At 35.3% G+C, this 27,722-nt stretch overlaps 1 protein-coding gene and 1 long non-coding RNA gene across 2 annotated transcripts in view; one reads left to right on the top strand and one right to left on the bottom strand.

The window, feature by feature from the left end:
- MAP4K5 (mitogen-activated protein kinase kinase kinase kinase 5) overlaps positions 1-27,722 on the bottom strand; it is a 106,651-nt gene that overhangs the window by 28,502 nt on the left and 50,427 nt on the right. The window contains exons 8-14 of the mRNA XM_011999750.1: positions 26,844-26,916; positions 20,641-20,772; positions 18,568-18,630; positions 16,059-16,140; positions 14,688-14,804; positions 8,587-8,665; positions 872-930 (exon numbers count right to left, since the gene is read on the bottom strand). Of these exons, the coding sequence (XP_011855140.1) occupies positions 872-930; positions 8,587-8,665; positions 14,688-14,804; positions 16,059-16,140; positions 18,568-18,630; positions 20,641-20,772; positions 26,844-26,916 (605 nt within the window). The remainder of the gene's footprint in view (positions 1-871; positions 931-8,586; positions 8,666-14,687; positions 14,805-16,058; positions 16,141-18,567; positions 18,631-20,640; positions 20,773-26,843; positions 26,917-27,722) is intronic.
- On the top strand, positions 901-8,813 carry LOC105553619. Its single transcript, XR_001008183.1, has 2 exons — positions 901-948; positions 8,352-8,813. It is a non-coding gene; the product is annotated as an uncharacterized LOC105553619 (long non-coding RNA).

The raw sequence follows: 27,722 nt of genomic DNA, 5'->3' as shown, positions 1-27,722 counted from the left end.
GTAAGAAGAGCACTACTTCCAAACGTTAAGGATGAACTCAATAGGCTATAGGTTAGGCTAACTCTAATAATATCTTGCTTCATTACTTTTTCCCTTATTTATTTATTTATTTATTTATTTATTTTTTTTTTTTTTGAGACAGAGTTTTGCTCTGTCGCCCAGGCTGGAGCGCAGTGCCTTGATCTTGGCTAACTGCAACCTCCGCCTCCTGGGTTCAAGCAGTTCTCCCTGCCTCAGCCTCCTAAGTAGCTGGGATTACAGGCACATGCCACCATGTCTGGCTAATTTTTGAATTTTTAGTAGAGATGGGGTTTTGCCATGTTGGCCAGGCTGGTCTGGAACTCCTGACCTCGGGCGATCCACCTGCCTCAGCCTCCCATAGTGTTGAGATTACAGGCGTTAGCCACTGCGCCTGACCACTTTTTTCATTTTAGATAAGGAAAGAGGTAACTAAACAGTAAATCCAAAATAGGAGCAATGGTTAAAAAAGAAACTATATTAACAAATAAAATACATTTAAAAAACAGTAAGGCAATACAGAATGTAGAATTTACTATAAACTAAACAGAATCATTTAAAAAAAAAAAAAAAAAGGTCCTGAGAGCTTAAAGCTGAGAATCAAATTCTGTGTATTTAATGACATCAAGTAAAACCTTCAAAAAACTAACGAGGTTAAAATGAATGATAGAAAGAGTGTATTACATTGTACTCTAGTAAAAATACAACTATAAACTTTTAAAAACTTTAATATGGGAAAAATCAAAATTAATGCTTAAAAGAGTATATTACTTTGTTTTCTAAAGTACTACTAACTCAAAAAAATTTTCTCAAATCTTAATGTGAAAATAATGCTTTAAAAATTAATTCTTACCATTTCATCTCGTGCTTCTGTTTCTTTTCTCAGAGGAGGTTCAAATTGTAATTTGTCAACTGCAAAATATATAACAAGTATGTAGAAACTCAGCATCTCAGGGTTGATCTCAGAAATGTAATGGCAAGTTTGTATATGGTGTGGGGGAGGGAGAAAGAAGAGGGGAAAGAAGAGAAGACAAAAAAATCTTGTTTCTTGACTACAAGAGTATCCCTTTGTTATGCTTACCAAAAGTAAGTAAAAAACTGGGATCTTCCTAACATCTCTACTTAATTCTTGGTTGGAATAAGGAAATTAAACAAACAGTTCTTTTTGTATAAAAGAGATTTTCAAAGATTCATCAAAAGTAAATGACTAAGTAAAAACTTTAAAGATTTTCTCTACGCTGTAGACTCTGTTTTGAGACAGTTTAAGCTATAGCTTCATGATAGAGATGAACTAAGAAAAACTACCTATAAATTACCTAAAAAGAACAAATGACTTCTATGAAATTAAATGTCACAAGGAATCTGATATATTTTGCTAAATACGTATTTTATTTGACCTAGTCCTACTGACTTCAGAATTATTCAAAATATTCAAAGAGTAACTTTTGTATAAAATATTCTAAAACAGAGAAAAGGAGGGTTTATCACTTCCTCATAAAGTATTTAAAATTAAAAAATTCTAAAATCTAATGTGACTAAAAGCCCTCCAAATTTTTTTAAACACTCATACTTGATTCATAGAGATGCAAAATTCCTAAATACAATCTTAGCAAACAAAATACTTTTAAAAAGCACTTTCAAATAGGATCCAGTTGTCCTTATTTCTAAAAACAAGATTTATAAAAAGCAAATACAAAGTACTGACATAACTCATCACATTAAACAAAAACAGTATGTCATAAATTTTTCAATAAAAGTTTGGAAGACATTCCATAAAATATAGTATCTACTTTAAAAAATAAAAAGTCCTTGGTCATTAATGACTTATTTAACATAATTAAAAACATCTGAATTCAAGAACTACTATTATAATTCATAAAGAACCTTGTTAGTCTTTTGAAACAGAGATGAACTAAGGTTTATTTTTGTGACAACCAGAAACACTGGCAAGCAGGTCTAGAGCTGCATTATAAAAAGCACAAATGTGAAAATAATATATTACTTTTTTTTTTTTTTTAAGATGGAGTCTCACACTCTTGTCGCCCAGGCTGGAGTGCAGTGGTGCAATCTCAGCTCACCACAACCTCCGCCTCCCGAGTTCAAGCTATTCTCTTGCCTCAGCCTCCCGAGTAGCTGGGACTACAGGTGTGTGCCACCATGCTTGCTAGTTTTTGTATTTTCAGTAGAGATGGGGTTTTACCATCTCATGAGGTTTCCTGACCTCAGGAGTTCCTGACCCCAGTTGATCTGCCTGCCTAAATCTCCCAAGGTGCCGGGATTACAGGTGTGAGCCGCTACGCCTGGCCATTTTTAAATAACAGAAATTGGACTTACCCTTCTGTATAAACAACTATCTACATGTAATACATATATATGTCTGCATGTTTGTGTGTGTACAAACTAAAGCAACTGTTTGAAGGCAATGCACCACAGACACCATAAGGCTGTGATTCTTAAAAGAAGGAAAATACATGGTGATAAGAGCCATATTTACCCTGACTTTCTGCCTGGGGGCACTTTCCAAACGAGGACACAAGAAAATGGAGCCCAAAGAGAAAGTAACAGTCTCAACAGGTGAAGGGACAAGGATTTTAATTTGGCGCTGCTAAGGTAGAGGGCACAGTCCCAAAAATAAGAAAGCTGTATAAAGGAGGAACTCCAAAAATATGCAAAGAGGTTTTCTTAAGTCTTTGGCTGAATACCAAGAACAAAGCCAGAGTATGCAAGGTATCTCAGAAAATGGCTAACAGAGAGCTGTGAGTTTCTGGAGATCCCACTGTACCAGGAAAAATTTGGCTTTCTACCAGAGGAAAGACCTTGCTGAATACTCTAAAACCTGACACAAGCCTTGAAAGGATTAAGTAGACATACCAGGTAATTAACTCTTTAAAGAAAGAGGATAAAATCCAGACTCTCAACATTGTATTACATTGTCCAACATACAATAACAAAAAAAACTGAAGAAGCCAGGAAATAGGAGCCCATAACCAGTTAAAAACAAATTACTAAAAACAGACCCAGAGGTGACACAGATGTTAAAATCAGCAGACAAGAATTTCAAAACAGCGATTATAAATACGTTCCAGGATTTAAGAGAAAAGATAAACACAGTAAGTGAGCAGATGGAATAGCTCAGTAGAAAAACAGAAATTATATATATGGATGTATGTGTACATACAGGTATATTACATATATGACTGAAAGTCTAGATCCAAAAAACGCTTGCCTGAAATAAAATTCACTGAATGGGCTTACTAGTAGACTCAATAGTATAAAAAAGATCAATGAGCTTCAAGTCAGGGCAAGAAAAACAAAACTGAAGTACAGTGAAGGAAAAAAAAAAAACTTATGTGTGGATACAGGGAGAAGAGTGGAGTGGGAGTACAAAGCCTCCATGACCTATGGACAACATTCAGTGTTCTTACATATATAACTGGAGTCCCAGAAGCAGAGGAGACAGACTGGGGCAGAAATTTTGAATAAATAGTGGCCAAGCATTTTCCAAATTTGATAAAAAATATTAACCTACAAATCTAAGAGGCTCAATGAGCCCAAGACAGAACACAAAGAAAAAACTGTAGTTAGACACAACACAAATTGCTTAAAAAAAACCAAAACCCATAAAAATTTCATATTGCAGTACCTCATATCTTTTTTTTAAAAAACTGAGTTGATGTCATGAATTGGGTTGTAATTCGCAGCTTTAAAAAATACTCATGTAGAAGAACATACAGATATGCTACAGTTCAGGTTTCCCTCCCCCCCCAAAAAATAGTTATTCTGTCAATATAGGTTTTTATTTGGTAGTTATATGTCTATTTTTAGGATGAATATAGCTTGTCAAAAAGCCTCAACTATACCAATGGTTAAAAAAAAAAGTGTCTTGAGTTTGTGCTTCCTACTTGGGAAATCTGTGATTACTTCTCTGGAGACAGAAACACTTACCTCCCTAGAACTGTTACTAAACAGATTTGTAAGACAATATAGATGCTTCTTAACTGACAAAGGCTTGACTTACAATTTTTCTGACTTTCTGGTGGTACAAAAGTGATATGCACTCAGTAGAAACTGTACTTTGAATTTTGATCTTTTCCCAGACTAGCGATATATGGTATGATACTCTCTTGAGAGATGCTGGACAGCGACAGCAAGCCGCAGCTCCCAGTCAGCTACCCTAACATTAAATATTCTGAGCATGTTTAAGCTGGCTGGGCTAAGTTATGGTGTTTGGTAGGTTAGGTGTGTTAAATGTTTTTTTTGCCTTATGATATTTTCAACTTAAATGGGTTTATTAGGATGTAACCCCACCGTAAATCAGGGAGCATCTGTACATCTTACTCAAAATCTCTATTGCCTTTATCACTCTTAGCCTTCAGGTAAGATAAACAGGACAAACAGAAATCTCAAACTGAAGTTGGTTAAACTTTCAGAAATCCTGAGGCTTCCTTAGCCTAAAGGGTTTTTTGTTGTTGTTGTTTTTCTCCTTTGCCTGAATGTCAAGTGACAGCAGTTCCCCTTGGAGTTCATTAACTCTATGAACCAAAAAATCTGGGCATCCTATACATCTGGGAATACTGCCATTAACTCAAGTTACTACGTTTACTACATTTCCAGTTATTAACTGGAACTCAGAGTACACACGGTTTTCCATTCAAACAGGTCCAGGAAGCATTTCCTCTGAAACAACCTTTACATTAAAATTCAGAAACTGTCTTCTGGAAAACTGCCCTCTAAACTCAATACATAGAATTTTGCCAGGTATTGTTAATAACTAATGCAATGGTAAAATAGGGTGTTGATCCCTGTATTCATGTCTCTCTAATATAGAGACATATGCCAATCTTAAATTGCTGGAAGACTGTCCCAGCAGGGCACCTCAAAAAGAGGTGACAAGGAATCCTTCTGAAGCAGATGACTACAAAAAGAAGACAGCCGCCACCCAAGTCAGTTGTACCAAAACTGATAACTACATGAAGTGGAAAGTCTGCCCAAGACCCATGGAAAGATAACTGGAGCTGCTGGTTACTTTAACCTGCAACAACAGTACTTTATTTTCTTAGTCACATTTCCCCCGGCTTTTTGCTAGCTGGAGGTTTTGGACTGTTGACAGATACTTGTTACTTCTTTATTATGATACCTGTAGAGTCCCTATTCTTACTATTGCCCTTTGCAGCCTTAGTCAGCCTGGAGTATGAGTCTAACACCTGGCTGAAATTTACTCATGAGTCAGCTAAAATTATACAACTAAACTAACTGTTAGGCTTATACTCTTTGTGAATACCTCCTATCTTCCCTTGGTGCCAATTCCTTGTAATCAGTTGGTTTCCTAGGTAACTGGGCTCAACCACTAATACACTCTTCAGATGACAAACCAAAAAAAAAAGAAAAAAAAAATTAGGTAATTTAGCTAATACACTCATATCTGAATCAGACTGAGAAAGTAAGAAATCTTTCTTGCCATTAGTGAGGCTGAAAGGACAGACACAAATCCAAATGCAAAGTCAGCAAGAAACAATGTTTCTCCCAAGGATATTTTGTACATGTAAAGTTTCATATAATGACCCCCTCTGAGTTATTCTGCTTTCTGTAAAACCTCTCTCTCTAAAATCACTGACTGCCAGAAACATTGCTATATGAAATCACATTAAGAATGAATCATCCTATTCTTGCCTGGACTAAATCACTGACACAGAGAAACAGACTCAATTTCCAATCCAGATGCAGAGCTTCAAATAAAGGCATATTTGAACACAACACTTCAAAAAGTTTCCAAGGAAACGTACTCCTGGGTTTACTTTAACAGCAGAGACCCTTTCATACACATCCCTACTTTGCATTAAGTCATCACTTAAAATTCACCTGAACTCCACTCTTCCCAAAATCGTGTATTTCTTTTCCCTTGTTTGATGAAATGTTGAATGGTTTGGTTCCTCTGGTGTGTGTTCTCTCTCATTGCAAGGAGTCAGTAAACCTGACTGTGTTGGACTACACGTTTGTCCCTGGTGGTCTTAGACTGATTGGGTATGATTCCTAATAATAATTTATGTCCACTAAAAATACATGGTAAGAATGCTTAGAGTAGTCATAATAGCCCAAAACCAGAAATAAATCAAATGCTCATCAACAGAAGAATGGATAAATTATGGTATGGTCATACAATGGAGTATTACTGTATAGTGAAAACTGAACTATTTCTACACGTGACTCTAACAGACATAATGTTGAGTAAAAGAAGCCAGAAACAAAAGGGTGCTTTTTGTATGATTCTATTTACCTGAAGGTCAAGATCAGGTAAAAGCCAGTTTATGTGACAGAGATCGGAATAGTAATTCGCCTGGGGAGAGGGAGGGCAGGTGAGTATAGAATTTAAGAATACTGATTGTGAAGGCTCTCATGAGGGAAACTTCTGAGATTCTGATAATGTTCTATATTCGTATTTTTAGCTGGGTGGTAGCTATATGAGTGTATATATTTTAAAATTTATCCTGAAGTATTCTTAAGATTTGAGCATTTTACTATATATAAGTTATCACTTCAATTTAAAACACTGAAACAAAAACAAAGTAGAAACAAATAGCATAAAATCTATTGAACAAACAAAAGCAAAGTGGTAAAACACTCCTGATAAATACAAAGAAGTTTTAAAGACAAGTCATTAATAAAGTGACCTTCTACTCTACCACTTTCTGTCTGGTGCTTTAAGCACATGGAGCTCACTCTATGAGGATATTAGTATTTTGGGCTAATATCATGGAATATAAAAGAACTAAATCTTGATCTTATCTCTGAAAAAGCCTATTTTGGTTAAGAAGATTGAATATCATAAATATGTCAACTCTCCCAAAGTATTAAGATCTCTGTAAAAACAGTTTTTTTTTTTTTAAACCACAAAAGCTGATTCTTAAGTTTATGTGGGGAAGGCACAATAGCCAAATGTCATAATGAAAAATAAGTGTGACAAGGTACATATGTGTGTGTGGTGGGGAGGGGCAGAGAGTAGGAGTAGGATTAGTTCTAACAGATATTATCAAGACATAATAATCAAAAGTATGCTACTGGCACAAAAACAGACATTTATGCAACAGAATAGAATTTCCAGAAACAACCCTAAAATATGTATGGCAATTCAGTATATAATAAAGATGGCATGTCAAATCCATGAGTAGAAAGACTGCATTTTCAATAAATAATGAAACTGAGTTGTCATCTAGAAAGAAACTCAAGTTGCAATCCATACTCATACCTTCTACCAAATAATTTATATCAGATTTTTAAATATTAAAAAAGAAACTAAAAACACAAGAAACAATAGGAAAATTATTTTATAACTTTGGAATCGAGAAAGCCTTCTAAATATGACACAAAACCCCAAAACTATACGAGAAAAGACAGATAAAATAGACTACATTAATGGAATACTACAGAACTACATAAAATAAAGAATATGTTACAATGGAATATCAACTTTGCTACTTTTCTCTTTAGTATTTGAGGCCCACAGACTTCATCTCAGACTATAAAAGGAGAGAACAGCATAAGAAGATATCATCGATCTAGGCACTAACAAAGATACTAAATCCTGAATTACTGGCTTAATTATGAAAAGGCCTGATTGAAACAACTGAGAAGGGAAGGATACTCTCCAGTGACTAAGAGTTTTAAAGCTGCGCCCATAAAGCTAGAGATGTTTGGGTTTATGAAAACTCAGACTTAAACAAAATGCACACTGCCAATAATTCTAATTAGTTCAAATATTTAATGAATTATCTTCCTCTAGTATGGTTTACAATTTTATTGATTTTGTTAGTCATAAACCTTATTTTACTGTAAACTACTTTAAATCTCTCAGAACAAGTATTCATTTAAGGCAATAAACCAGAGAAGAACTAAAATTTCTTTATGAATCTGTTGTTCTAAATTAATTTGGCTAAGGTGACAAATACTGATAGGAAATTTTCACTGGTCAATGATTAATTTATTAAATTAAAAACCAATCTCTCTTTTGAAATATTTCCTTTAGAAAAGATTCATCTTAGTGCTAATCTGATTTTTAAAACCTGAAACCAACCCAAACATGCAGGGAGAGTAAACTGGCTAACTACAATAAATCAATTAATGAAACAGAATGCAATCGCTAAACAGAATGGTTATAAAGTCTACGCTAATATATGGAAATTAGTTTTATTATTAAGTGAAATTTTATGCATAGTATAAATTCATCCATGTAAAAATACACATGGAAAATGAAAGAAGTGTGGCAAAATATTAACTATGGGTTGGCTCTGGGTGATGTGATTGTATGCAATGTTAATTTTCTATTTTTTTTCTTGCAGATTTTCAGCAATGGGCATGATTATGTCCATAATTGGAAAATAAAAATTATTCAAAAATTATAAACCAAGGCAATTCCATTGAAACCAGAAAAGCAACCCCTATTTTAGAAGTATTCTGATATGTTGAAGTATGTAGTCTTAATTAGTCCAAAATTTTATTATTCTACAAAACATACAAGAACACCCAGCACAACCCTCCAAAACCACCAATGGAAAACGTAAACCAAACACATACAATTTATTTCTGAAGCTGTCCGTTCAGCTCTGGCATTCCTGTTTGTAGATCTAATGGTATGACGAATGATTGCATGGGGCTGTGAATATAAGCATAATATATATACTTTAACAAATTTCAATGATAAAGTTAAAAGGTCAAACTCTCTTATCATTTATTGATAAATATGAATATCTACTAGTAAATTATAGGATAAACATAAAACAAATACAATGAATGCTAAAATACTTTGGAAGGTTTTTCACTTGTTCCATGTTTATACTGTATAAAATACTGAAGAGATTCAAAGACACACACAAATCTTATCCTCAAAGAGCTTATAGTCTAGGGAGGTAAGACACACAAATACTCACAGATAAGAAAATGGCAAGCACTTTTCATTAAGAGGATAAATGGACTACTAGTAAAGCCCAGTGGAGGGAGAAATGACTTTGACCTGAAGGGGTATAGTTCTTCATGAAAGCTGTAATCTCATCTGGGGCCCTGAAGTACCAGTAGGCACTAAACATGCGGCAATGTGGGAAAAGCATTCTAGATAGCAGAAAGGATATGAACAAAGTGAGGTAAGAAATAACAGGAAATTGTGGAGTGTTTGTAGGGAGTGGGGGTTGGTTATTATTTGGTTGCAGTGAAGATTAGGTGATGAGATGACAAAGATGGAAAGACAGACTGTGAGGGTGAGCCCAATCATCAAAGGCTCTGAATGTCAGTCTGGGTATCTTCACCTCAGTTTCTTGGCAAAAGGAATTTTTTGGAGACTTTACAGCAAGGAAATGGCATTGCCAGTGTCAGCTTTAAGAGTTATCTATTAAGTATGTATGAGACTACAGAGGAGAGAAATACTGGATACAGGGAGATTGAGTAAGAATATTGTAGTAAACCAAGTGAGAAGCATGCTACTTCTACCCACTGTGCAGAACCTCCTGCTCTTTTGAAGTTAGGCCTTCAGCTCAACCCCTATTTACCAAATTTCTGATGACTCACTCTCATTCACTGATGGCTCTGAAAGTGGCTCATCTGTTCACCTCTTACTTCAATACCCACCAACACACCAAATAAATTCAAAGCCCCAGGAGGATCCATTGTTCTAGACTTATTTTCTGACCCAATCTTCAAAGACACTCTCATATATTTCAATGTACTCTCAACTCCTAAAAACCACAGCTTGGACCCTGTCATCAACTCTGATGCATGAATTTCCTCTATATTACAAATCTCCGATGTTTTGAGTTTACTCTCTCACTTACTCCCATTACACTTGTTCAACGTTCCCAATGGAATATCAAGTGCATTGATCCATTACTTTCTCACTCTCCATCAACATCTCTCCTTATCTGGTCTATGTCTGGTAGCACATAATTTGAAGTGATTTCTTGCAAAAATCCTAAATTCCCTTTGCCCCACTATCTTTTAGTAGACTGGGACAGCAAAATGCCAATCCTGGATAAACTCAACTGGTCACCTTTGCGTTTACACATCTGGGGTATCAATCATGCTGGAGGAAAATTATACAGTAGAACACACTGAAAATTCATCTAATCTGAGCTCTGACTCTAGTCATTTAACCCTCCATTCCCCTCAATTACTATTCCGTACCTTCTTCACGTTCTTCAAACCTACCCATTTTCCTTCACCCATACAGATCACTTCACCACTTACTTCACAGAGAAAACAGAAATCACCAGCTACACTGCATTACCAACCATCCCTTTCTCTAATGGAAGAGCAGTGTTGCGTCTCCCTGCTTTCTTCTCATGGACTCTGCCTTTCCATCTTGCTTCCCTTGACTCTTCTGTCTATTGGACAGTATTATGAGCATTTAACGAAAGAAAAAGCATGAAAAAAAAATCCTTCTCCAGCTTATTCTCTTCCAGCTACTGCTCTACCCTATCCCTCCCTTCACAGCTCAATTTCATAAATGAATTGCAATACATATCTTTCAAACCAGTCAATCTAGCTCCCCTTCCTCTATTAGAAAATTATCCCTGTTAAACTCATCAAACACTAACCACCTAAAGCCAAAAACTAGTTTAACTTAATTTCTATGTTCTCACTGAAACTCTCCTTTCTTCTTTCAATGTTTCTTATCAATCTCCTCTGCTATTGCCCTTTGCCTACTTGATCCTTAAATTTTGGGAGAAATCTCAGGTTCTGTGCTAGGCTCTCTTCTCATTCTACATGCTTCCCTTGGGTGATCACATTTACTCTTAAGGCATCAACTACATGTGTATCTAATGACTCTCAAATTTATATTTTTATTATTTTATTTACTTTTATTTTTTTGAGACAGGGTCTTGCTCTGTCACCCAGGCTGGAGTGCAGTGGCACAATCATGGCTCACTGCAGCCTCGACCTCTTGCACTAAAGTGATCTTCCTACGTTGGTCTCCCAGGTAGTTGGGACTACAGGTACCCGCCACCAAGCCTTGCTAATTTTTAAAATTTTTTTGTAGAGACAGGGTCTCACTGTGTTGCCCAGGTGGGTCTCCAACTCCTTGGCTCAAGTGATCCTCCCACCTTAGGCCCTCCTAAACTGCTGGGATTACAGGCATTAGCCATCATACCCAGCCTCAAACCTGTACTTTTAATCCAAACTTTTCTTTCCAAGCTACAATGACATATTTAGCTCCTTACTAGACATTTCCATTTGGAAGTTCTATGCAACATCTTCTTCAGTATAAAACACAGGTTTCTTCCCAAACCTGATTTTACCATAGTGTTCCTATCTTAGTAAATGGTTATATCCATCCAACCGCTCAAGTCAAAATCTGGTAGTAATTCTTTTCTTATTCCTTACCTTCATGTCTTCATCCAATCATTAACTCTCTCATATAATTCTTAAATTAATCCACTTTTCTCCATCCTTGCTCTACCATCCTAGTTTACCATTATTTTTATCTTGTATGATTTCAACAGTCTTTTAACAGGTTTTCAGTAATGAACTCACCATTCTGAAGTCACTGAGATCTTTAAAAAATGCACATTTTGATTACGTCACTCCCTTACCCTTTAATGGCTTTCTACTACCCTTAGACTAAAGTCCAACATTTTAAACACAGTTTGATAGACGGTATTTAGCTCTGTATCGTTATCTTCTATCACTTCCTTCTTCCCTATTTTCTGCTCTATTCAGACTGACTTTTCTTTCTCTCTCATTCTCTCTCTTTTATTCTTCCTCTGAGACAGGGTCTCATCCTGTCACCCAGGTTGGAGTGCAGAGACGCGATCTCGGCTCACTGCAACCTTTGCTTCCCAGACTCAAGCGATTTTCCAGACTCAGCCTTCTGAGTAGCTGGGACTACAGGCGTGTGCCTCCATGCCCAGCTAATTTTTTTGGTATTTTCTGTAGAAATGGGGTTTCACTATGTTGCCCAGGGTGGTCTTGAACTCCTGAGTTCAAAGTGATCTAGCTGCCTCAGCCTCCCACAGTGCTGAGATTACAGATGTGAGCCACCGCGTCCAACCCAGACTGTCTTTTCTTTAGTTCCTTATGTACAGTGCCTTCTCCCTTATCACCAGGCTTTCAAACATGTTATTAACACCTCTGCTCAGGCCACTTACATTTATTCTCTTCCTCAAATTCTGACTTATCTTTCAGGTTTTCAGCTTAAATGTCACTTCTACGATAGTGAGTTTTTTCCTGCCCCTATAATATCCCTCCATAGCACCTTTTACCTCCCATTCCATCACATGTGTAAATTAGTCATCGGTATTTCTGAATTTCCTTTGAGACTATACTATGAGCACTATAAAAGCAGGGATAATGTTAGTCTCATACACCATTGTGCCCCCAACTGCCTGGCACATGGTTTTGCATTTCAAGAATTGAAAAGTATGGTGACATCATTAAACAGAAATAGAGAATTCAGAAAGTAGAGTAGATTTGGGAAGCCCAGCAAAATGTGGTAAAAAATAGGTGTTTGGTTATTTACATAACCAGTGAAAGGCAAACTGGAGAACTGAGTAATATCTAATAGTTATGCAAGAATAACTTTACTTTCTTTAAACAATGGATCTTTAAACAATTAAAATACTTATTAATCCCAAGTTGCAAACAGTGGTTCAAGTAGAAAACAATTTTATGTATGGTTGGTTTATTTAATATTTCCACTTCAAGTTCATTTAACATTCAACTAAATATTCACTGGGTACTCACGACATGACAGGATTATGCTATATACCAGGCAATGGGGAAATAAAGATTGGCGTTTAAAGACTGTTTAATGACTATTTCTATTAAATACATACATAGATATGATGGTGTATTAACTAAGAGAGTAGGCTCTGGAGTTTGCCTGGATCTAAATCCTGGTTCCATTTCCTATTTGCCATATGATGCTGGGCAAATTACTTCCATTTTTTGTCCCTCGTTTCCTCATTTATAAAACAGGGATATTAATGGTACCTACTACAAAGGACTGTTTTGATATTAGATGAGTTAACACAGAAATTATTTGGCGTAACACGTGGCACACACTGAGTACCCAATGAGTGCTAGTAGTTACTATAATATTTATTTATTTAAAGACAAAAGTCTCACTCTGTTGCCCGGGCTGGCGTGCAATGGAACAATTTCAGCTCACTGCAATCTCTGCCTCCTGGGTTGAAGAGCTCCTCCTGCCTCAGACTCCCAAGTAGCTGGGACTACAGGTGCCTGCCACCACACCCAGCTAATTTTTGTATTTTTTTCAAGTAGAGATAGGGTTTTACCACGTTGGCCAGCTGGTCTTGAACTTCTAACCTCAAGTGACCTGTCCATCTTGGCCTCCCAAAGTGCTGGGATTACAGGAGTGTCTGGCCCATAGTATGATATTTATAGGAAATAATTTAAAACTGAAGAACAGGAAATAGAAAATTCCCTTTAGTGAAGGTAGAGATATAAGGGAAATAAAGGCTAAAAAGGACATAAAGAGACAGATTCAGAAAAACTTAGGAAAAAAATAGAATCATAAAAGGAGAAGAAGGAACACAAGGAGAAAAAGAGACTGGTGAAAAAATATAGTTGTGCTATATACAGTCATAAGTAGATACCTGTTAATGAAGAGGAAGTCTCTCATTCCTGATTTCCTGACAAGTTGTGTTGTTATAGAAAATACATTACGTGCCAGGCACGGTGGCTCACGCCTGTAATCCCAACACTTTGGGAGGCTGAGGTGGGTGGATCATGATGTCAAGAGATCAAGAACATCCTGGCCAACATGGTGAAACCCTGTCTCTAGTAAAAATACAAAACTTAGCCGAGTGTGGTGGCAGGAGCCTATAGTCCCAGCCACTCAGGAGGCTGAGGCAGAAGAATCAATTGAACCCAGGAGGCGGAGGCTGCAGTGAGCCGAAATTGTGCTACTGCACTCCAACCTGGTAACAGAGCGAGACTCCCTCTCAAAAAAAAGAAAAAAGAAAATACATTAAAAATAATTCTATAATGTTTTCAGAGAAGGCAAGCATAGTTATGAATGGCCCTACAACTAATTATATAAGAAATTAATAGTTTTGAAATACTGAAAAGGATAACATTTTCCAACAGGAACTTCAGCTTCATTCTTGAAAATTATTTGTATTCTGTTAATACAAATTCAACTACAAAAATGAGCAGCTGGATTTCTAAGAAGTCTTTTTCAGAAAAAATAATACGCATATGTGTTGTGGCTATGCTTTTTTTCCCTTAGTTGAAAGCAAGGCTCTTAAAACCTTTATTTCCTTGGAAACAGATGTTCTTTATATATATCCCATAGAAAGATCAAACTCACTACAGAAGCTGAGGTCGAGAGAGAAGGGCAATCACCAAAAGGGAAAGCACCGCTGCATTGCTGCAGAGGGACACCTGATTTCAATCTCAGCTACCAAAACTTCAGGCTAACCAAACTAAGAACATAAAAAGAGACTGTGTTAAGAACTAATCCTAGTTCTGAGGAGAACTAGGATAAAAAAAGTATCAACTGATAATTATGTGCAGGAAAGGTGTAGTTTACACTATTAATCTCTGTAGCTAAGCCTGTTTTAACTAAGTGAAAAGATGGACTCAGAAAATAAAGAAAAAAAAGCAAACTTTAAGGCCTTATAAAACATTTGTTTTCAACTATGAGACTGCAAACACTTCCTTACCTCAAAGTCATCATCATCTGCTTCAGTGTAATGTGCATGGTTATCTGGATTGTTCACTCTGTCTAACAGTTCAACTGCTAGGGCTCTAGAGAGACCTGGCTGCGCAACAAAAGTGTGCTAAAAGAAAACAAAATGAAATTTCATGAGCATGCCTTTACGTCTATGGTTTAAAGGAAATGCTATCTTCATTTTTTCATTTGGTAACTAGCAGAGACAAGTATATGGGAGTCTACTAATATAAATAAACTGTCTTAGTAAAAATATTCATCAGAGAATCCATAATTACATATTATATAAAACTGAAGAGCCTCTGTAGAGTAAATTTAGAAAGTAATTTCTTTTTGTAAAGTTATCTAATCTATATTAAGTTCTAAAATTATATAGATTAGATATGGCTATATCAATGACATTCATTACTCATATCACTATACTGATGCAAATGAATACTGTGGTATGGCCCATAACCACAATAAGAAAAAAGCATGTATATCCTATATTTGCATACATTTAATTCTGTAAAATTATGTTAATGTACAAAGACGTATATAATTGAATACTGGCATTTCAGTAAAGCTTTCTTAGGTTGTTGTAATCATTGACTATTTCTAATATAAAAGTGTTTTATACACACACATATACAGAGTATTCTATAAATTCATATTAGAAGCCAAGAAAAGTAATTCATTTTAGCTAAGGGCAACATTTTAAAGTTTTCTCTAAGGCAGGGGTAAGCAAACTACAGCCCATGGGGAAAATCTAGTGCACTGACCGCCTCTTTTTGTAAATAGTTTTATTGGGTATTAAAATTATACCCACATGTGTACACTGTTTATGGCCGCTTCTGGGCTATAATGGCAGAACTCAGTAGTTGTGGCAGAGGTTGTATGGCCCACAAAGTTTAAAATATTTACTATGTGAACTGCCTATAGAAAATTTGCTGGCTGGGCATGGTGGCTCATGCCTGTAATCCCAGCACTTTGGGAGGCTGAGGCGGGTGGATCACGTGAGGTCAGGAGTTCAAGACCAGCTTGGCCAACATGGTGAAACCCTGTCTCTACTAAAAATACAAAAATAAGCCAGGTGGTAGTGGCATGCGCCTGTAATCTCAGCTACTCGGGAGGCTGAGGCAGGAGAACGGTTTGATCCTGGGGAGCTGGGGCAGAGGTTGCAGTGAGCTGAGATCGTGTCACTGCACTCCAGCCTGGGCGACAGAGTGAGACCCTGTTTCCAAAAAAAAAAAAAAACGAAGTTTGCTGACCCCTGCTGTAAGAGATCGCTAACATTTTTATATTAAAAACCTAAATACTTTTGTTCTACTGATATGTCTAATTTACAACTACAGGAAATCCCCTTGTAATTTCAATGACTTACAGTCAGAAGTCTTTCAGCAGTTGGTCTTTTTTTTGGGTTTTTGGTTAGTGCTATTTTGACAAAATTATGAAATGTTGATGACCTTCAAATAAAAAGAGATGTACAAAAATATTTCACTACTATATTTTGGTGTTAGTAAATAACATTAACTTAGGAACAGTTAGTAAGTCTAAAACACCATGTTTTTTTATTGGGCCACTTAGTTAAAGTACAATACATTCCTTGGAAACATCTGTGTCAGTTTTGTCTTTTAAATAAAATACAATTAAGTAACAGAACAGTAATATACAACCACAAAAATTACACTAACAATCAGAAATGGATAGGCTGTGTCATTTATATAGGACCTACTTTTCCTGGTACTACTTAGGAGTCAAAATGTCCTTTTCTCATTGCATAATTTACCTAGTATGTAAATGTTGTGCTATACCAAAAGAGTTGGATGGCACAAAAGGCAGGCACGGGATAATATAAGAGACTATTTAAATCCCAAAGAGACTAATTAATTTCTTAGAAAAAAAGGCAAAGAGGAGGGAGCAATTTTAGCAACCAGAAGAGTTTTCTGCCACCTTCACTGATGAAGTGGGGAAAGGGAGAAGACATAAATTAAAGGTATCACATTTTGATTATTGCTAAATGACACAAAAAAGTATTTCTACCATTGCCAAGATTCCACTGGAGAGAATGGACAAGAACTAAAGGGATGAAATAACCATATTTATCAGCAATGACAACAACCACACAGCAGTTCTGTGCAGAGAAATCAAATCACTATATCGCATTTGATGGCTCGTGACAGAGATAACATGGAGTCAGACAGTATCGGGACTGGCAAAGATTCTCCAATGGTAACAACTGCTCTGAAATCTGACTGTGAATTTAGCATTTATAGTGAACATTCATTCATTCCTGAATGAATATCAGTCATTTCTGCCATAAAACCATTTAGTTCCAGATGTCTAGGAACTTAGGGCAACAGGAAATGGGAAGGACCCAGTGTCAATACTGTTAGCAGCAGAATATAAACTCCTTTCTCTACACAGTGTGATTTGCCATTCTTTCCTGTCATCATCCCCAGAATGGCTGGAGTCCTAAATAAAATAAGACAGACTACTGAAACATAAAGCAGTGGTTGAGAACCTGTTTGTGGAGAAGGGCCTCTTAGAATCTGAAATAAGCTATAGACTGTCTTCTCAGAAAAATGGATATACATACAGAATTTTGGGGGCTCACAGATCCTCAAAGATCCATGTAATCTAGATAAAGAATTCCAGAATTTAAGAATTCGGAAACTTACTCGCACGGCTTCTTTTATTAAATGCATGGGGAAGATATTACCAGAAAAATAATCTTTAATTTGTATTAACCAATTGATGACATCTTTTTGGACTATAAAGATAGGTAAACTGCTTTACTTTGTAAGAGAAAGAAGAGATCAAAATGAAAATAAGTAATAAACATTTTGAGTATTACAGAAGGAAGAGAGGGAAAAACCAACAGAGACTGATTTTAAGTGTCATGGTATCTGGGAACCCTTTTCATATCACCTTCCATGAAAGTCAATGTGAAATTAATGGAAGTAAAGGAATACAGGGCAAAAATAGATGATTCTTCAAAATCTTCATGTATTCACTTCTAATTCTTTCCTCACCACATTTCTTACCCAATCTGCCAAAGAGCTAAGAAAAGTATTGAATTTTATGAGAATATTGGATTATAAAGAACACTGGGCCGGGTGAGGTGGCCCACGCCTGTAATCCCAGCACTTTGGGAGGCCGAGGTGGGTGGATTACGGGGTCAAGAGATTGAGACCATTCTGGCCAACATGGTGAAAACCCATCTCTACTAAAAATACAAAAATTAGCTGGGTGTGGTGGCACGTGCCTATAGTCCCAGCTACTTGGGAGGCCGAGACAGGAGAATCGCTTGAACTCGGGAGGCAGAGGTTGCATTGAGCCAAGATTGTGCCACTGTACTACAGCCTGGCGATAGAGACAGACACTGTCTCCAAAAAAAAGAAAGAAACACTGGGCTGGGCACAGTAGCTCACATTTGTAATCCTAGTACTTTTGGAGGCTGAAGTGGGAGGATCTCTTGAGGCCAGGAGTTTGAGACCAGCCTGGGCAACATAGTGAGACCCTGTTTCTACAACAAACAAAACTTAGCCAGGTGTGGTGGCACATCCTATAGTCCCAGCTACTCAGGAGGCAAAGGAGGGAGGATCTCTTGAGCCCAGGAGTTTGAGGTTGCAGTGAGCTATGATCATGACACTGCACTACAGCCTGGATAACACAGCAAAATCCTGTCTCAAAGAAAAAAAAAAAAAAAAAGAAATATCAGAAAATAAATCTAGATCCTTGCCATAGGTCTGCAAGCAAATCAGCTGTGTAGCTTTGAGAAAACTGCTTAATGTCTATGAACTTCTGTTTAATTATCTATAAAATATGGGAACTGAATCTATACCCCTTTCGATTGTAAAATTCTATAAAACATATATTCTTTAACTCACCATTTTGTTTTGTCCTTTAGTTTGGGAGGTTGAAAATTACTTTTTGACATTAAGAAGAGAGCCCTGAAATAAAAATTATAGTTAAAGAACAATATCAAAATTACTACATCTAACAATTAGAATGAATACTCTGTAATGAATTTATACAAGACTACCCCATAAGTGGGCAATGATTAAAACTACTATGGGATATAGAAATTAAATTTTTAATACTTTATAAGCCTACAAAAAATTTCTCTTGACTACAGAGGAGATTTTTAAATTTCCAACAAGCCCTTATTCACAAAGCAAACCTACCAAACATTGGAAAAGAGTTTTCCTACTATACCGTTACATACGTAACCCATATTATATCTTAAGCACATGTCTATATAATTGTATATAACTCTCTAATACATAGAGATGACATGTTCCCCTAACATTAGGTTGCATATTTAACCAAAGACTGGCTCCATATTTCTTTTGGGTGTACAGGCAAATTATATCCATTTCCTGATTGTTTTCCTTTTTTGGACAATGGTTTCCCATATTCTCTTGGTATATTAAATACACAAACCAATCTACAAGAGAACTTTGTCTATAAACTCACGTGTGACCCATTTTCTTTTGGGCTATGGGGGTAGTATGATAGAGGATTTAAGAAGTTCTAAAATGCTCTATTTCAGCATTTCCTACAGAAATCCCAGGTTTCTAAGCAAATTCCTTATTCTTTTTTAGCATAACAAATACATTTTTCCTTTTTAAAAATTAAATGATTCAAAGGAAAAATTTTAAAAAATCTATATTCCCACCATTCTATTATTTAAAATTTTCTAAACTTTAAAAAAATGTTTCTAATGTTTTTAGTCTTTATCTAAATGCTTACCAATTACATTATATTTACATTAGTATTTATAATTTTTTTCATTAATAATCAATTTTCCATTTTGCTTTGGTTCATATATATGTAACCGCTCCCCTTAACTGCTAAATAATTAGATTAGCAATTGATCAACTACTACATATTTAGATTTTTTCCCTTGTTATCCTGAAATGCATAATTCTTAGCATTTTCTTAGATTATTTCTGAAGTACAATCCCCTAAACAGTGGAATCACTGAAACATTTGTATTGTCCTTAATAAATAACATCAAAGTGTTTTCCAAAAGGTCTGTACTTATCAGCATTCTAGCTAAAAGTAGGTATCTTTTAATATATATTATCTTTAGCTGCTTATGAGGTCAAATAGATTCCCATATCTGGTACTTGCTCATAAACCTTAATCTATCTTTTGCTTGTAGTTTTTGAATGATTTCCTTATATGGTATATATTAATCAGTTGCCGATTATGTTAGTAAAACACTTTTACCATTCTGTTAATTTTTTTTTAGCTTCATATCATTTATTTTTAAAGTGTCAATTTTAGCCTAATCTATCTTTTCCTTCAAAGTATCAAAAAACTTTTCAGAAGCCCTCAAATATTTTTTTCTGAGACAATACATCCTAGAATGTAAATGATAATTATATTCAGCACAGACACCTCTTCATTATTCCTCGACAAAATAAAAAGAAACAAAATCAAATATAACTAGAAAAGTTTCATCTGCATTCTATCATTTACTTATAATTCCACATAGGACAAAAAAAAAAAAAAAGATGAATTGATAAAAGAATGAACAGGGAGACTCAAAAAGTCTTAAAAGAATGTTAACTGTCATATCCTAGTGCGATTATTAAGGGAAATTTGTTTTATGGAAAAGCTTCAAACAGTGTGGACAATTTACTCTTATGCTGTTTTAGGAGCAGCAAAACAAGACAGTTTTTTTTAATTTTATTTTAAAGACTAGTCAAGTACAGTAGTGAGAAGGAGAAGAAGAGCAGAACAAGGAGCTTGATCTGTAATTGTGAAAAATGAATTGAGAAAACTATCTTCGGACTAGCCCACAATAGGTTTTGGATGAGATTATCCCTAAATCCCTTACAACACCTTTACTATTTTTCATTCTTAAAAATGAGCTTGATGCTGAGTTATCAGCATTTCACCTTCCCCATAGACTTGATCAAAAACTGGATAATTATAAATAATGAGAACACCTCATTGGGTGGAGATCAAACATAGGTGGTTGAAGTTCTCCAAGTTCAATTGCTGTTATTCCTACTGCCCAGATATCACAGAGTTGGTTGTAGCCACCATTCTTCTCTACTGCTGCAACCTCTGGGGCCATCCTAGAAGGAATCAATGAATACAACATTTTTGTTGTTAAATATTGATCTGAATCTGTTACTTCCTGTTATAATCACTAGGCTTGTTGGAGGGAAGGAGGCTGAGACGTGTTTACCAGAAAAGAAGAAACATTACTAAGTAAAGGCTTAAATCTCTATTTCACACACATATACACTTTTAAAACTAATTAAGAATCTTGAATGCCCTCCTCTGAATGTTTATGTTCTAAGGAAAAATCTTGTTTTAGTTTAGTTTCTGTTTTTGTGAATCTTGTTATATAATATGGAAAAAGAAAAAGAATACTTAAATCCCTGTGAAGGTCAAAGAAAAGTTCCCAAAGGAGGTGAGACTTCTAAGTAAGGTGGGGAGCCTGGACATTTCAGTGAGAGGAAACGAGTACAAATTTAGGGAGACCAGGAAAGTTGACACGACAGTGCTCAATGTATCACCTGCAAACTGATAAGGGGCCATACATTGCTGGCTACCAGTCTGTAGTAAATACAGAAATGGAGAGTAAGCATTTATGCTTGTCCAAATGCATACATTCATTTTTATCTTATTTTACAAATAAGTCTGTAATGGACAGGAAGTAACACATGGTTTGAGAAAGTCTAGAAAGTATTTGGAAAAGAAACCTCAGAAGTAGAGGCTAGATTATAAATCATCTACTGATTAAACAAAAAAGGTTAGACTTTATCATGAAAATGATGGGGACCCAATGAAAGATTTAATTACGAGGGCAAACAATCTAAAACTTCATGGCAAGATGAAGGATGGTGTGAAATCAGGTGAAACCAGTCAGGCAGACATGTTAGAGGTCTGTTTCAAAAATACAAGGGGAAAAAAACCCCAAGAACTTTTCAAAGGCAGTAGCAGAGGGAACAGAATGAAAGAGGTTAACTTAAGATACAGATCTGAGGAGGAAATGCTTGTGGATATTGAAATAGAGCTATTATTGAACAACTGTTGAATATGCAGAAGACTGAAGGGGGAGTTATATGTTTGGGAATCAGTACTGTAGAAGGCATCTGAAGTTACAAAGTGTAGATGATACTGTTCAGGGGAAATATTCTTTTATCTTTTCAAACGTTTACTAACAACTTCAATTAATTTGAATTGAATATCCACAAGGGACAAGTTGCTTTTATATGTACTTAGGCTACAAAAAGTTATATTAACACACTGTCTCTCAAATTAAGTGTGGTTAGGATATAAAGTATGTATACTAAAAATGTGAACAGGTAGATGTGTACTATATGCAAGTGCTACAAACGTAATAATGGATATAGGAGTAAGGAGAAGTAAACAATCACCATGGAGCAAGATAACCGAAGGCAAGTTTCACAGAGGAAAGAGGCTGAGGTGCAGCCCAGAGAAAGCAAACAGGATTCATCTCCTCTACCCACTGGAATCAGTTAGTGGTGGTGGCTAACCAGAATGTCAAGTTGACTATGACTGTTGCACTTCCTGGCTCAGGGGGAAACTGTATTCAATCAGTTGGCCATAGCTATAGAATGGTAGAGAGCGTGGCCCTCTTAAGAATGGGGATAGCTTAAGATAAACACAGAAAAATGGTAACTTAGGGAAGCAGTAAAGAAAGCTAAAGTAGTAGTATTTCACCTGATACAGTCAGGGTACAAAAAATAGACAATTTAGACTAGAAGAGTATTCACAAAAAGGACAGTCATAGAGAGTGAGGGACTCTGATGTGATGAAGGAAATCCTATAGGTTATCTAACTCACCTATATCTTCATTTAACTTTTATTTAACTGATACTTATTGAGGCTTTTTTCCTGTTAAAGTGATATGTGTTGACTGAAAAGAATTTGGAATATGTGAAAAAATATGGAAGAAAACAAGTTAAGCACGATCCCACTCAAAGAGAGCTCCTGTTTCACATATTTTCATCCATGATTTTTACACACACACACCTTTTATAAAATGGTGTCATATTGCATATACTAGAGTCTTGCTTTTTAAAATTAACAATATATCATGAACAGTAGCATATTATTCCACTGAACTGAATAAATGTAATTCCCTTAACTAATTCCTGTTGTATATTATTTTCCCTCAATTTTTATCATTAAAACAGTGTGATAAAGCTTATCATATATAAATCTGTATGCCTCTCTAATAAATTACTAGATGTGGAATTACTGAGAATAAAGAAGATAAACATTGCTTAAAGTTACTGATAAACATTACCATCAAATTATGCTTCAAAATTGTTCTACCAATTTCTTTTTTTTTTTCCTTCAACTTTTAAGTTCCAGGGTACATGTGCAAGACGTGCAGGTTTTTTACACAGGTAAATGTGTGTCATGGTGGTTTGCTGCACAGATTAACCCATCATGTTGGTATCACTATTAAGCCCAGCATCCATTAGCTATTCTTCCTTACGCTCTCCCTCCCTAACCCCTATTCTACCAATTTCTACTCTCACTGCCAAATATTTAGTAATAGCAAGTATGCCCATAATTCCAAACATTTTCCAATTTGATAGAAAAGTCATTTAATTTGTTCATCAAGGGAAACATTATTCAGAATATATATATTTTTAGGTTAGTCAAGTGAAGCACTGAGAGCAAAGAAGGAATAAAGAAGTCTGTAGGGGTTGCATGCCCCTAGCCATGACCTGCAGGCCATTACTTAATGTAAGAAACATGAGAAAAACATTTACATTTCCCTATTTACTTCAAAGACATGAAGTAATTCACATTGGAGAAAAACCCCATGAATGGAAGAAATTTGGTAAAGCCTTGAGATTCTGCAGTTCTTTTCAAAAACATAAAAGAACTCATAGTAGAGAAAAATCTCATAAATGTGATAAAGCCTTTGGATATTCCAGTTACCTTCATAACCACAAAAGTGCTCATACTGGAGAGAGACCCTATGAATGTATGGAATACGTGAAATAATTAAGTTGTCTTAGTTGCTTTCAAAGGGCTCATACTGGTGAAAAATCTTTTACAAGTAAGAAATATGGTAAGGGAGTTTTTCTTTCTAGTTCCCTTCAGAAACATGAAAGAAATACTACTAGACAGAAACCCTATACATGTAAGAAATGTGGTAAAGTCTTAGTCATTTCCGCCCCATGTGAAGACATGAAAGAACACATACTAGAGAGAAATCCTGTGACTATAAAAAATGTGGTAAAGCCTTCAATCAATACAGTTCCCTTAGAAGACATGAAAGAGCTCATACTGGAGAGAAACCCTATGAATGTTAAAAATGTGGTAAATCCTCCAGTTGTTTCAGTTGCCTTCAAACACATGAGAGAACTCATACTGGTGATAAACTTTATGAATATGAAAAATGTGGTAAAACCTTCAGACATTTCAGTTCCCTTCGAACACATGAAAAAACTCATACTGGAGAGAAACTCTATGAAGGTAAAAAAAAAAAAAAATGTGGTAAAGCCTTTAGTCGTTTCAACTACCTTGAAACCATGACAGAATTCATACTGGAGAGAAACCCTATGATTGTAAGACATGCAATAAAGCCTTCAGATATTCCAGTTCTGTATGTAAAACATGAAAAAAATTATACTTCACAGAAATCCTGGGAATGTAAGGAATGTGGGAAAACATTCAATTATCTGAGTTATCTTTGAAAATATGAAAAAAATTATACTGGAGAAAAACCATATGTATATGAGAAATGTTGTAAAGCCTTTGCATGTTCCAGTTCCCTTTGAACACATAAAAAAAACTCATACTGAAGAAAAACCTAAAAATGTAAGGAATATGGGAAGGCATGTATTTTTGCCACTTCCCTTTGAAAATACAAAAAACTCATATTGGGGGGAAAATATGCATGTAAACAATGTGGTAATGTCCTCAGTGTTTCCAGTTCTAGATGAAGACATGAAAGAAGTCATTTCTGAAAAACCCTGTAAACATACGGAATGTGGGGATGCCTTTGTTTCTCTCAGGTACATTCAAAGACACATGATATGTGCACACTGGAGATGAATCTTATAAGAATGTATTCTTCATCTAAATCCTAGTACTTGGCAAAACAGGTAAGTTTCCATTTTAATAATTATTTCAAAAGTCATCTGAGAATGCCTATTGAAAAGAAATCTTATAAATTTAATTTGGAAAGCCTGATGCAAATTAAACATTGACTAATGCTCAAAACATGCACATGAATGAAATGTTATACAAATTAAAAATATATTGTGTTTATCAGTGGCTCATTCTTAATGAGGATCTCTGGACTATTGATTTCCACTTATTTTCCATGAAAATATTGAGGTGAGAATTCTGTAGACACCCTTTAAGTGACAGTTAAGTGAATTCAATATGTAGTGTTTTTTTGTCAGTTAATAAAAATTTTTCTTTATATTTCTAAAAGGTTGTTGGATCTATGTATGGATGAATTAAAAATGTATTTCTAATATGTAGGTAAGATTTTTATGTAGCTTTTTAATTGGTCTGTGATTAATGTGTCATTGAAAACTGAGTCTTTGTTAATTTTGGGGATTTTCTTACTGGCCTCATGTGAAAAGTTTTGGTTACGCCTCACCAATTAGATATATTCTACCTTTCTTTTTTATGGAAAAAATACTCTCTTTTGACACAAATAAGTCTATGCCACTTTTTTGGCTAATGGAGTTGGTATTAGAAAAAAAAAGAAATCTGTAACTTCTTGTGATCCATTATCATACTTTATGATACCTAATATGTATTATTTTACTAATTGCTTCTAATGAGACATTCTTTTTATCGACTTAAAAGAACTTACATATTAAAAATATTAAACCTAGTTTGGCATATTTTAGACAATATTTCCTGTTTTTTTACTTGCCTTTTAATTTTGCTTAAGCTGGTGGACATACATAAGTTTTAAATTTTCATGCAGTTAAATCTATCAGCATTTCCTTTTAAGGTTTTATGCTTTATGGCCAGAAAGGCTTCCTCAGCTCTTAAAGCAGATAGTTACTGATGGCTCTTTTGGTTTCATTTTTATACTTAACTATTTCCACATGCCATTTTTTGACATCAGGTATGAGGTACAGAGCTACTTAAATTTATTTTCAAATAATAAATTATCCAAACACTGCACATTAAAGAATCCAAATTGGCCAAGCACGGTGGCTCAAGCCTGTAATCTCAGCACTTTGGGAGGTGGATCACTTAAGTTTTAGACCAGGAGTTTTAGACCAGCCGAGGAGTTTTAGATGAAACCCTGTCTCAACAAAAAAAATTACAAAAAATTAGCTGGCTGTGATGTTGCGTGCCTGTAGTCTCAGCTATTTCGGGGGCTGAAATGGGAGGATCATCTGGCTCCGGGAGATCAATGATGCAGTGAGCTGTGATTGTGCCACCACACTCTAGCCAGGGCGACAGAACGAAACCCCGTCTCAGAAAAAAAAGAAGAAGATAAAAAAAAGAAAAGAATCCAACCTTTCACACAAACTGCAAATGTCACCTTTAAAACATTCACTATTTTAAATATTAAGGTTTTGTTATGAGGCTTTTTATTTCTATCATTTGTCAATAATGAAAGCAGTGTTTTAGAAAGATTATTTTGTCAGTAATCAGTGGAATGCACTAAGAGTGGGGTGGCTGGTAAGACTAATAGTAGGTAGGATGTAGGAGTTTTAACAACCAGGAAGAAGAATCCTAGATTAAACTTAGGTGATGGGTCAACAGGTGCAGCAAACCCATCATGGCACACGTTTACCTATGTAACAAACCTGGACATCCTGCACATGTACCCCGGAACTTAAAATAAAGTAGAAAAGTCCTAGATTAAAATAGAATAAATGCCAGAAGAAAGGGTAAGAAAATTACAGGAGGCAAATCTTTTGAAAATTTCATACCTAAGAGTACTCTCAATATAAAATCATATAGTGAAAACTATTAACACTTCAACAGAGGGAAGGCTGCACCATGAATATAAGCATCAAAGTTCCCTAACCCAACCAGAACTTATGATAATATCAAGGAGCACGCAAATCTCCCTATTTTTAATAATCACTTCTATTATCAAGTATCGAGGATGATCACTAAACCATGAAGAAATGAAAATGGATCTAATTCAATCACAGTAATGTCTTACCAATAAGGGGTGCCAATGAAAGATTTTCGTTTTGCAATGGTAGCTGTTATTTTTGCAGCCACACCAAAGTCAGCTGGTGAGGAAAAAACCAGAAAATTTTAGTTCTTTACAGTACATCAAACAACATTTTTACTTTCACCCTTAGGCATGGCAGTATTAATAATTCAAATATTAATGTTAGAAAAATGTACATAAATTGAATACCGAAATCTCTTCTTGCTTAGTTCACAACACACTTATTAAAAAAAATTTATTGGCACTTTACTAGAATGAAAATGTACTTTATTAAGAATGAAGTTAACAAAAAATATTTTTATTATATACACAATGAAGTTAATTTGGGAAAAAGAGAAAAAAAGCATAAAAAATAAAACACACGGGAAAAACACACACCTATATTCCTTTTATCCTAATATTATAAGGATAGCATTCTGGTACTATTTTTTTTACAGTCATTTTTTCTATGTATAAACTTTTTAAGTGTTGTAGTTAAACATCATTGTATTGTAATCCCTGCTACTTGGGAGGATTAGGTGGGAGGATCGCCTGAGGCCAGGAGTCCAAGTATACAGTGAGCTATGACTGAGTCACTGTACTCCAGCCTGGACGACAGAGTGAGACCATCTCTTTCAAAACAAACAAAATAACACATAGAAATACGTGGTTGTAAAATACTAAATAAATATACAGTCCATTTTTGTCATTTAACACACCAGATTTTACTCTTACAAATTCATAGATATCAATGATTGAATAGATTTATCACAGTTTAACAGTTTTTCTATTGCTAGACTTATGTTTGCATTTTTTCTACCATAAGTAATATTATCGTTCATGCTTCAGTGAATATGGATTTTCCAACTTTAGGTTTAATTTCCT

Source organism: Mandrillus leucophaeus, unplaced genomic scaffold (genome assembly GCF_000951045.1).
Source record: "Mandrillus leucophaeus isolate KB7577 unplaced genomic scaffold, Mleu.le_1.0 Scaffold60, whole genome shotgun sequence".
Classification (NCBI taxonomy): Eukaryota; Metazoa; Chordata; class Mammalia; order Primates; family Cercopithecidae; genus Mandrillus; species Mandrillus leucophaeus.
This window is presented reverse-complemented; position numbering and strand designations above follow the sequence as displayed.